Source organism: Liolophura sinensis, chromosome 1, assembly GCF_032854445.1.
Source record: "Liolophura sinensis isolate JHLJ2023 chromosome 1, CUHK_Ljap_v2, whole genome shotgun sequence".
Lineage (NCBI taxonomy): Eukaryota > Metazoa > Mollusca > Polyplacophora > Chitonida > Chitonidae > Liolophura > Liolophura sinensis.
The window spans coordinates 12,450,048-12,462,670 of record NC_088295.1 but is presented as its reverse complement, the minus strand read 5'-3'; the positions used below and the strand labels follow the sequence as shown (position 1 = coordinate 12,462,670).

Genomic DNA, 12,623 nt, shown 5'->3' with positions numbered 1-12,623 from the left:
TTTATTGGTGTTTTGCCACGTGCCTAAGAATGTTTGACGTATACGACGGTGGCCAGCGGAGGCCCCTGTTTCTAAAGAGGGTATTAACAAACTGTAGGAGATGACACTGTGATGGATGTTATGATATCTGACATAGTTTACTGTTACACTTTACAGTTAGATGTTAAATAAATTGAGCAAGGCATAAGCTTTTCTTATATTTGTAAGTGAATAATTTGTATAATTTGACAGTGAATAAGGTCGGCAACTTCTAACCATGAGGCACAAGGTCAAGGCACTCCAAGCAGAACTGTAAATCTGGTGTTGAACACTTTTGGTAAAACTTGCAATGTTGGTTTGACAAATAAACATTTCCAGAAGACCAGATTTATAGTTCTTCTGCTTACTCTGTCTCTTGCTACACTACCGGTTTTTTGAATTGACGACCATTGTATAAGTAAAACGTTATTGAATAAATAGATCCAATTAAATAAATGTTGCATTATTTTCATGTCTCTGTTCCAGGAGTGATTTGCCCCACCCCTCCTGTCCCAAACAATACATTGCCACTGACTGGTCAGTCACATTATGGGTTTGGGGACTGGATCAGGTACATGTGTAAACTGGGGTATGTCCTTAGTTTTGGAGTGACGAATCGAGAGTGTCAGGCTGATGGCACCTGGTCCATGGACCCACCAGTCTGCTCAGGTATGTATACACAACCTCACCCCATGCTTCTCACTTTCAAGACAAACCTTTAAAAACTGAAATATATTTATGGTGAACTCAAATATAGTTTGTAATAAGGTATAGTAATTTGAATAAAAAAAAATATGAGATTTCATCATGGCTGACCTGAATTTCTAATGCGTTTAAAATGTGTGCTCTAATATTACTCTGTAATAATTTTGATGTAAAGACTTGGAGTTTAGTAATATCTGTACAGCTTGCTAGAACATCACGTACCAATCTTTTTTCCTTCAGTGGCCAGGTGCCCACCGGAGGTGATTCCTGACTGGGTGCAGAATAGTCCTCGAGTCTCCCCAGGCAGTGATGTTGACTACTTGAACTCGGTCACTTTAACCTGTAACATACCCGGGATGGATGCCCCAGTCATTAAACACAGAACGTGTCTGTATGATCAAATGATGAATACCTATCGCTTCTTTGGTGCCCCATTTGAGTGTGGCTGTGAGTAGGAATATATTAAAAAGAACATAAATTGCCATGAGTCATTGTTGTACAGGAAGCTTAAGTCAACATAACTTAAAAACAGAGTGCACTGTGTTACAATGACATATAGTGTTACAATATAAATAACCTTGCAGTACTTCTGGCTTATTAAAGCTGAGTTTCTATGTACCTAGCTACAGACTGTGGCCATACTGTATATTGCATAGGCGTTTCTTTTTAACTGTTAATTGTGACTATGATTACTTACAGAACTATTATTTTATTTATTTTGAATTGTCCCAAAATTTTAACATACACTTTAGATCTGTATCTCACTTTTATCTTTTTGTTTGTTTGTTAATTGTGCGTGTACCTTTCCAGTTACTTCAGTATTAAATTCAGGATTCATATATGGCAAGATGTGACCTTGGCTAATATGTACCTAGTTAGCTTTATAAGCAGTAGTATTATACCACTGCTGTCTGCCTTTTACCTTAACAGTTTACCTTAATTACCACATATTCATAATTAACTTTGGTAATAAAGGAGAGACCCTGAAACTTTGCATTCCTCAGTTGCAGAATGTCCACCATAGCTACATGCGAGGCCATAATCTTAACATGTACATATGAAGTGTGTTCCAAATTATAACTAGATCTATAAACAGTTGTTAATTTTTCCTTTTATTTATCAGCTAAATAAAAGTATTATCACTCTAAAGTGAGGATACAGGTTCTACAACTCTGCAGATAGTAAGAGCTAGATATATGTGTCCAGTACATTTGCCAAATGTGCGGATGGATATCAGACCTCAGTACAGTAGTACTGTATCTTGTAGATGTTTTCACTAGTGCACATGTGGATAATGCTGGCCACAAATAACGTTCACAGGCATTACATGAAACCAATTGATCTTTTTTCCCCTGCATATTGTCTGCTGTTTAAGATGAATCAATTGAGGACTGTACTTTACAGATATTGACTGTGGTGAACCAGAGGTGATATCAGGAGCTAAAGATTATAGAACCCAACTCAACAACAGCACAATCTATGGCCAGAGTTTCCAGGTGGAGTGTCTGCCTCTATTCACAGTGGATGGGGAAAGCTCATTGGGCAACACAACAGTGACTTGTTTGAAGTCTGGCACCTGGGGGTTTAACACACTTCGTTGTTTAGGTAAGTTTGATGGAATGGAGGTTAGGTGTACATGTTTTATGTTGTATAGGTCACATCAGTTTTTGCTAGAGATGTTAGATGCTGGTGTAAGATTTATGTTGTAGGCATCATGCCAGTTTTAACTCGTACAGGTCAGGTCAGTTTTATGTTGTGAAGGTTAGATAGTGGTGTAAGTTTTATGTTGTGAAGGTTAGATAGTGGTGTAAGTTTTATGCTGTGGAGGTCAGGTCAGTTTCATATTGTGAAGGTTAGATACTGGTGTAAGTTTTATGTTGTGGAGCTCAGGTCAGTTTTATGTTGGGAAGGTTAGATACTGGTGTAAGTTTTATGTTGTGGAGGTCAGGTCAGTTTTATGTTGTGAAGGTTCGACACTGATGTGAGTTTTATGTTGCGGAGGTCAGGTCAGTTTTATATTGTGAAGGTTAGATACTGGTGTAAGTTTTATGTTGTGGAGCTCAGGTCAGTTTTATGTTGGGAAGGTTAGATACTGGTGTAAATTTTATGTTGTGGAGGTCAGGAGAGTTTTATGTTGGGAAGGTTCGACACTGATGTGAGTTTTATGTTACGGAGGTCAGGTCAGTTTTATATTGTAAAGGTTAGATACTGGTGTAAGTTTTATGTTGTGGAGGTTTGGTCAGTTTCATGTTTTGAAGGTTAAATACTGGTGTAAGTTTTATGTTGTGGAGGTCAGGAGAGTTTTATGTTGTGAATGTTAGACACTGGTGTAAGTTTTATTTTGTGGAGGTCATGTCAGTTTTATATTGTGAAAGTTAAATACGGGTGTAAGTTTTATGTAGGTTATGTCATTTTTATGTTGTTGAGGTTTTGATTAGACCATGCTATGCAGAGTTTAGGGTATAAAGTTAAACAGTTTAAAAACAGAAAGCAACTTGAAAGATGTAACGATAACTGGTTTCAGCTAATTTGACCATTTTCTGCATGGGCTGGCGTCTGTATATGTAACAGAGATTATGCCTGAGATTTCATATGTGAACCATCTGCCTTGATGCAACTTCACTTGGTGTACACCTTCACTTGGTGTACACCTTTTTCTGTGCGATTGAAGTATTATCACCTTTTATGGCATTCTCATCAGGTGACCTTTTTATGCATAACGTTTTTCATCATCAGAGAAACATAACACTGCTTGTATTTGATGCAGTAGTAGACTGAAAATGGCGAGGTAATGGTTTTGTGTAGTTTCCTCCCTCTGTTGTGTTTTATAAGAAAGTCCCCTTCTAGTGAGGTCTGATGTTTAATTTCCTCCTCTCTTTTCAGCACCATTAAAAATCACTCCCCAGAGTGTACCGCTGAGATAATCTTGGCAATCAAACACTTACAAAAATCATTGCAAGCACCAGTCCATTTTCACTGATCGGTCGTACATTTATTTATTTATTTATATACTTGATTGGTGTATTATGCTGTATTCAAGAATGTTTCACTTACAATGACAGCAGCCAGCATTATGGTGGGAGGAAACCAAGCAGTGCTCTGGGGAACCCACGACCATCTGCAGGTTGGCAGACCTACGTGTACCATATAGTGAATTGTATAATCAGAAAGTGTGTTTGTTAGATGGCAGTAGGACGGTTTCTCCACCTGTTATTTAACTGACTGCCATCGTATGAAGTTGAGTGAGAAATTCTGAGTATGATTTATCAAGTCAAAAAAAAAAAAGGGTGTACATATGATCTTAGTACCTGTATTTTACCTTATCTTGTCTGAATAGGTGAAACTTGTAGTGACCCAGGACGCCCTCCTGATGCTATCCAGGAGGCTTCTGGCTATGAGCAGGGTAAGAAGGTGTCCTACAAATGTACCAGAGAAGGATTTGAGCTGAATGACACGACTCCATTGAGTTGTGTCCAGGATCCAACTGGTACAACACTTCACTGGGATCACCCAGTTCCTTTCTGTAAAGGTGAGCGAATCCATTACTAGAAATGCTATAAACTTATGGTAAAGCTCTAAAATTGTGTTCGTTTTCAGCAGTTCCCATGCTAATTAGGTATCTGTCTACTGAACACTAAATTTTCAGTTTGTTAACTTGAAGTGCAGCATGTGACAAATTCCCTAAAATCGGCGATACGTAAACATATTCAAGCCAGTAGTGCAAAATATGCATATGAGCATTTTTGGTGCCATATATAGGCATATTTAAAGACGTTTTGCATTTCTGAAGCTCAATCAAATACATCAAGAGTTATGCCTGACCTCATAACTAGATGGTTTTTTCCTGATGTTGGGCCTTGTGTATAGGACTACGGTCGTATATGTGTGATATTGGCTTCTATATTGTGGGTGAAAAATTTCCAAACCATTGGGCTTAACATTTATTAATTACTTTAAGTAATCATTTTTTGGCATTTATTTAACCTTACCCTGGGTAACTGAAATTACCCAAATCAAATACATGTACCATACAGGGTAACGGAAATTATCCAGGGTAAGCATGCAGTTTCTGTAGTAAACCCACAAACTGACAGAACAGTTATGAAAGACATCAGATTGAAAACAGAGGAGTAGGATTTCAACAACACTTTGTTTTCAATTTGATGTATAGCTTGTCAGTGTCCATCTGCATTCGGTCATCAGTTCGTCTGTAGGACTGTCTGTAGTCATTTCTTGTAAGCACACTCTCTCCAACAGTTTTTATCAGATTTTTGTGAAACTTGGTAGGGATGATATACAGGTGTGCCTGTGCTGTTGGGGATAATGCTGTATTAGTTATTATTGCAACAGCATGTAAAATGAGGAGATATCGTGAAATGAGGAGATATCGTGAAATGAGAAGATATTTTGTCCTTTTATCTTGTCAGTGCAAATCCTCCTACAGTTTTTCAACCAGTTATCTGGCAGCTTGGCACATCTGTTGGGAATCATATGCATGTATGGATGTGCATGAGGTTTCTGTAGATTATTTTGAATCTTTGTCACAGTATCTTCTGCGAAATTTATCAGTGTATTTTCATGAAACTTTACAGAAGTGTTGGAGCTAAAAATATATATCTTGTATAAAGTAATACATATATGTACATGTAGGGTTGCAGCAAGCATGCATGCATTCTGACAAAGTAGGTGGACTAGAATGTTTCCATACTGTTAGGCCTTATACACATTGTGCATACCAGACACCTGACATACAAATATATGATTGCATCATCCACAACTGCTTGTGTAAACCAAATACCACACATATGAGAGCCCCATCTAATGTTTCCTGTTTATGCACAACCTACAGTGTAGTTCTAGGTTTTACCCATTATATTTACATGTGCATTTATTGTATTTCCCATGTGCATAAACATCTGAGACCTTGTTTTTTTTGTTTATCACCACAGATATGGAAAAGCCAAAGTTTGACAGTTGCCGAAAATATATTGAGATTGACCAGTTTGAAGAACCAGGGTTTGATGAGCCTTATGCCATTGACAATTCTGGCCTGGTGTCTGTGTTCAGTGTGCAACCTGAGGGATTCTCACCTGAGCACAAACTGGCCGACAGCGTGGAGGTCACGTACCACGCATCCGACGCCACTGGAAACACCGAAGACTGTCAGATCAGTGTTCATGTCAGAGGTCAGTTGATCTTGTCTGACAGGTGTAGTTGTGTCTAATTGGTAAATAATGTAATGATGAATTTGGTAAAAACTTGCTACTGTAATTCGTTGACATTTTGGACCAGCAGACGTCAAGTCACAGTTGTGTGCAGGACCGTGTAATTTGCCACTTTTTACTTCGCATGATCGAAACTTAAAATGGTGCCGCAATGGTGGGGTGGGTAATTGTTGTCTCGCCTCGACCGATGACTAGACAAACATCGCCGCGGGAGTGCGGTGCACATGCTTGGCGAGATGAAGTCAGGTGGATATACAGGCTTGAAGAAACCCTGACAACGCCTTTTTTTTTATTTATGAATTAAACTGAAGAAAGTATCAAGCCACAGTTCTTAGAAAACCTGTAAATTCCAAAACTGTCTCAAAGCATATTTTTGTCAAACTGGCGAGCTAACGACTGCTGCTCAAGCTGTCGTTGAATCGATGAAGGCATTATACGAGGAACAGTGTTGTCTGTTCAAAGTCCCATAAATAAATGTCACAAATCAGCATGTAAATGTGTTTCAGTGATAAAGACCTGACAAATGTCTGTTGTTAATCTCCCGTAAAACACAGGAGAAAGTTTTCCAAGCCTCACGGACTTGGTGTTTTGTTATCCTACTTTTTTAGAAGTGTTGTAGGTTCTTGCCATTTCATTTAGGAAACCGTCAGTTATACACGTAAATTACTCGGGACTAGGTTTCCTAAACTGACACTTGTTCAAACCTCGTTCTTGCATTATTGTGACAGCCGATTGACATGCCTGTACATCAGTAAATTTGCATTGAACCTGTATAGGTAGACGAGAAAAATCTACAGATATACCCGATTTCATAAAATGGCGATCATAAACTCAGTATGTTTTCATGTGTGAAAATAGATGCCCATTACTAGCTTCATATTGCAACAATTGTAAACATTGTGTTAATGCAAGGCTAAATCTATTCCTACTCACATTGTTTGGGAACTCAGTCTGGTGTGTGTAAGTCTCACAGATAACTAACAGCTTACAGAATTCAACATTGACCGATTAGATGAACTTATTTTGAAGGACCCACCCCTTGAGTCAAGTCAAGACGATTGTGAAATCTTCTGCCAAATCTAGACTAACAGATGGAAGCTCAAAATTTTACATACTATCACGTGCCTAGTGAAGAATCTATGCATTTTAACTTGGACTTTGATTTTATCAGTAAACCATTTCAGTAAGGCCATCATAAAGTCATGTGCCTGTATAGATGTAATTACAGAGATATTCACAACACTGTCAATTTACCACGGGTAGAGTTCAAAACAATTACCAAAACAAAACAGATGGTTGGATGGGGTCTCTGCTGTGATTGACAGGTCCTACAAACAATGTTTGAACTTCAAAGGCTATACTTACCGTCCACTATAGCACAGTTGGTAGAGTGTCCGCTTCGGGAGCAGTAGATCAGGGTCAATCCTGGGTCGAGTCACACCTAAGACCATAAAAGAGGAAGTTGTAACTTCCTCGCTTTGCGTACAGCATTAAGAGGATAGTGCAAAAACTGGTTCACCCATATCAGTATAATAGCTCGGGCAGGGTGGCTTACTTACCTTTGGTAAGGCATCTCAGTGAAGCAGCACTGGATAAAAGAGAGTTGGAAATCCGTCCTGCAACAAGGAGGCACATTACACGCACCCTAAGGATTCCTTCGTCATCATTTGACTGAAAAATTGTATAAGTCTGACGTTAAACCTCAAGTACTCACTCACTCAAAGTCTATACCCAGAGCTGGGCGAAGGTGCCATTAGCAGATCAATACAACTCGGCTGTTTATTTTTAAATACACTGTCAGTTTTAGATTGACAGTTCCTCCCCAAAATTTCCACACAAAGAATGATATTGTTAGATCATTAAAGCCTCCATCGGTATGGTGTGAAGATGTATGTATGGTTTGATGCAAACAATTGAAGTGGGCGAAAATAGAGTTTCGTACAAGAAGAAATAGGCAATGCAGAGTGGAATTTCTGTATATAAAGGCGGACTAACACTCGTATTGAACACAGGTGTTCCACCTACTGAAAAAAAAATGCTTGGGTTGGACCGATTTTGGCAATCGATTAGATTACATGCAATCAGTCGATCAGATTACAAGGCGGACGCAGTGGCTCATTTTTAACACTTGTGTTCAACTTACTGAAAAAAAACGCTTGGGTTGGACCGATTTTGGTGGGTTGATCGGATTACGTGCAACAGACAACTAATCATCCTCATGTTACATCGTCTTCCATGTTATTGAGATCGACCGTCTGAAAAAATTTAGAAATTTAGTGTCTCACTAACATTTTTGCTGTTCCTGCATGTGTGTTGTTTGCTGCACAAACTCTGACAGATGAGCTTATATTATGAATTGAGATGTGTAAAAGGCTGTTAAACAGTTTGGCGCCTGTCATTGCCCTTAGTGAACAAATGATTACACAAAAGACAGAGTGGCTCGGGAAATCACCTGAGCAAGGGGACCTAAATTTTTACCTTGCATGTTGAATCGGACTGACTGCTCAAGGCCTATGCTGCCCCTTCACTGGCGAGAGTGTTTTCATGCACATTGCTGGCCAGTGGACATGCTGACTTTCTATGTTGTCTCTAGTCATATGTGTGAGAACCATCAACCACCCGCAGTGAGCTATTCAACTTCAGATTTCCCTTCAACCCCTAACCCTGTTTTGTCAACTTTCCCCAGAGCATCCAGACCACAAGCGCTACTCAACTGGTTGAAAAGGTCAACGAACTATAGTAGTTCCTCTTTCTGAATATACCAGTAATTATAATTATAAACACGGTATTGACACAATAACACAAGTAAATAACACTAGTTATTTTGTGTATATAGAATTGGGCAGTACTGTCTACAGATGATTTGTGTATGTAATACATTTTTCATTGACCATGCCGTTTGTCTTATCAATTTGCTTGGACTGTACATCTGAAAAACAAATGATAAAATGTATAAAACTGTATAAATTTTGTGAATGATTTGCTTGGTAATGTACCTTACTTTTGTAAATTTCCTGAGTTTCATCTTTTGCTATCTTACTAGCTTTTCAGCGGCCAGATATAACCTGCCCAAACACGGAGGAGGTGCTCTACCCACATATGACTGCTGACGTTCCTTTGAGTAAAGATCTCGTTAACACCTCTGGAGTGGATATTGAGGTCACCCTGTCACCTTCCAGAATCACCCATTCAGACATTGGCAAATATGTGACAGTGCAGGCATGGGCAACAGATAAATACAACAGGGCAAAATCCTGTAGTTTTCAAGTTCATGTGAAGTGTAAGTGTGTCATTTTGGAAAAAATTCCTTGACTAAACACCGCCTTGGTGGCCTGATGGTTAGAACATCCTCCTCGAAGTGGGGAGACCCTGGATCAAACCCAGGTCAGGTCATAGTCTTTAAAAATGGTATTTTTTTTTTGCTTTGCTTGGCGCTCTGCATTGAGAGGTTTGAGCAAGGAAACAGGGCTGGTTGGTCCAGTGTCAGTATAATGTGACTGGGGATGTCACGTTAGTGATGGCAGCACTTTGGAGGCATGGACTTGCTGTGCCACAAGAAGACACAGTATATGCGCACACAACTAATGACTCCTTGTTGTCATATGACTGAAAACTTGTTAAGTATGACAAACTGCCAGCATTCATTCATGCATACCTCACATATACATGTAGCTGTACTATCCTTTATATTATTGTTTTTCTCCAACTCACGCGATTTTATATATAAATATTTGTTGGTGTTACAACCTTTTTTATTGGACAATTCCAAATTGCAGCCTGTCTGTGCTTTACCTGTATGAACAATGGCAAATTTTTCATCCTGTACACGTTTATTCAAAATGTTATTTATGAATCCAGTCTCACTGTAGCAGCCATATTTGTTTCTACAAAGTCCTCCATGGTTGTTGACTAGACTTTCAACAGAGCACAGCATTTAGTTTAACAATATATTCTCCTGTACATATTACACACAATAAACAAACAATTTTACCATGATTTTCTCCAAGATGAACACATGTATATTCTCAGCTGATATGTGGAAAGGTCTCTGTAGATAATTGTTTGTTTCCCCTGGGCCTTGCCTGGTTTCCTCGCACCATAATGCTGGATGGTGTGGTATAAGTGAAATATTCTGGACTATGGCATAAAACAACAATCAAATAAAGGAACAAGTACATTCCAGCTGTGCAATTCTATTCTGATATGTCGTTTGATTTCCAACATGCTTAGATGAAATATCACAGATATTGGAGAATCCATTAGACTGTAAACTTAACACTTGTCTTGTTTGTAGACACTGTATGTGCAGAGCAGCAGATTGCCATTCCTGTCAATGGTGATAGGCAGTGTAAGCCTCTGTCATCAGTCAGCCCAACAAGCCTCTCTTGTTCTCTGACATGTAAGCCAGGCTTCACCTTCTACCAGGATGACCTTGAAGGAAGCTTTAAGACAAATTGTACAGATGGCACTGGTCAACCACAGTGGACCAACTCTGAAACACCCAATTGTGTCTCAAGTAAGTATTTATGTTCATGCTGCTGACCTCCGTAGGACCAAATGTAATTGTGTGAAGAACTGTTGACAAAATGTTTGCGTTTATTGACGGTGTTTGCAGAAGATTCAGGGGGTGGGGATATTTGATTTTTTTTTTTTTTGATTGGTGTTTTACGCCGTACTCAAGAATATTTCCCTTATATGACGGCGGCCAGCATTATGGTGGGTGGAAACCGGGCACAGCCCGGGGGGAAACCCACGACGATCCACAGGTTGCTGACAGACCTTCCCACTTACGGCCGGAGAGAAAGCCAGCATGAGCTGGACTTGAACTCACAGCGACCGCATTGGTGAGAGGCTCCTGGGTCATTACGCTGCGCTAGCGTGCTAACCGACTGAGCCACGGAGGCCCCGGGGATATTTGAGAATATTAAGATAATTAGAATGTCTAAAAACTAAAAGCATTATGGTAATGTGTTAAACATAGTCATATTTGCTTAATATCAGGTGTATTGATTGATGTAATTCTTACAGCTACTGTATTTTCAGATTATAGGTCTAGAGCTATTCAGCCACGAGGGATAAAGTCCATTAATATCTGTTATCTTTACCCCTAAATTAAGAAGGGGATCTTCATAATCTTCCATGAAAGAATCTCATACATGATAAAATCTGTATTGTTAAGGATTAGAATTGTTAAGTATGGCATTAAACCTTAAGTGCACTCTCCAAAGAATTGGCCATCCATTGAAATAATTAATGGTATGGCTTTAAGAGTCAAATATCATTTACCGTTGCTATCATGTCCAGGGATAAATTTTGAACTATACTTTTTAAATGAGCTTGATTTAATCTCTTGTTGCTTTGTACTCAAAACTGTAGGGATGCATTAAAAGTGCACAAGTGATAGGTGCCATCAGAGTTGCATCTGTATGTATTATCTGCAGTACGCTTGCTCTACGGCGAGCTTGCTATACAGTGCACTTGCCCTACAGTGAGCTTGCTTTACAGTGCACTTGCCGTACAGTGAGCTTGCTTTACAGTGCACTTGCTCTACAGTGAGCTTGCTTTACAGTGCACTTGCCCTACAGTGAGCTTGCTTTACAGTGCACTTGCCCTACAATGAGCTTGCTTTACAGTGCACTTGCCCTACAGTGAGCCTGCTTTACAGTGCACATGCCCCACAGTGAGCCTTCTTTACAGTGCACTTGCCCTACAATGAGCTTGCTTTACAGTGCACATGCCCCACAGTGAGCTTGCTTTACAGTGCACTTGCCCTACAGTGAGCCTGCTTTACAGTGCACATGCCCTACAGTGAGCCTGCTTTACAGGGCACTTGCCCTACACTGAGCCTGCTTTACAGTGCACATACCCTACAGTGAGCCTGCTTTACAGGGCACTTGCCCTACACTGAGCCTGCTTTACAGTGCACATGCCCTACAGTGAGCTTGCTTTACAGTGCACTTGCCCTACAGTGAGCTTGCTTTACAGTGCACTTGTCCTACAGTGAGCTTGCTTTACAGTGCACTTGCCCTACAGTGAGCCTGCTTTACAGTGTTCTTGCCTTACAGTGGGCTTGCTGTACAGTGCACTTGCCCTACAGTGAGCGTGCTGTACAGTGCAGTTATTATTAGCTATAATTGTAAGTATGTATTATGTAAATACATACACATATTTGAATAAGCTATTATAAAGCTCAAACATGTTTCATGTTTATTTCATAGAGTATATTATTATGGTGAAGCAGCTAAAGTATCTTTTATAACTGTATACATGTAACTAGGTGATCATGAAATGTCATTACATAGTAACATTCACCACATTCATGGTAAAATTGGTATTTGTTGCTATACCAAAAGTGTTGTAAGCAAAACACTCACAATACATATGGCAAAGAATTGTTTTTGGGCCTTACAACCATCCAGCTTCCAAATGCCCATCAAAGAGGTTAACGTGCTGCGCTGGGGACCAAAAATTTACACATTTTTGGTGTAAAAAAAAAGACACATTTAATGTCAAATATGCACAGAGAACTGCTTTGCCATGTCTGTTTTTTTTTGTTCACAAAGTTGATTAATGAATTTGTTTTCTCCAAATCATATCCCTTGTAAATATGAAGTGATTGCTTTAAAAAGTTTGAAGAATTGGGTTATCCACATTGTAATCTTGACCATTTGTTTT

The 12,623-nt window shown here is 39.4% G+C and overlaps 1 protein-coding gene across 1 annotated transcript in view; it reads left to right on the top strand.

Moving 5' to 3' along the window:
• LOC135463745 (uncharacterized) overlaps window positions 1-12,623 on the top strand; it is a 110,879-nt gene that overhangs the window by 18,809 nt on the left and 79,447 nt on the right. The window contains exons 19-25 of the mRNA XM_064741206.1: window positions 505-687; window positions 964-1,170; window positions 2,128-2,328; window positions 4,061-4,252; window positions 5,673-5,909; window positions 8,992-9,228; window positions 10,243-10,464. Of these exons, the coding sequence (XP_064597276.1) occupies window positions 505-687; window positions 964-1,170; window positions 2,128-2,328; window positions 4,061-4,252; window positions 5,673-5,909; window positions 8,992-9,228; window positions 10,243-10,464 (1,479 nt within the window). The remainder of the gene's footprint in view (window positions 1-504; window positions 688-963; window positions 1,171-2,127; window positions 2,329-4,060; window positions 4,253-5,672; window positions 5,910-8,991; window positions 9,229-10,242; window positions 10,465-12,623) is intronic.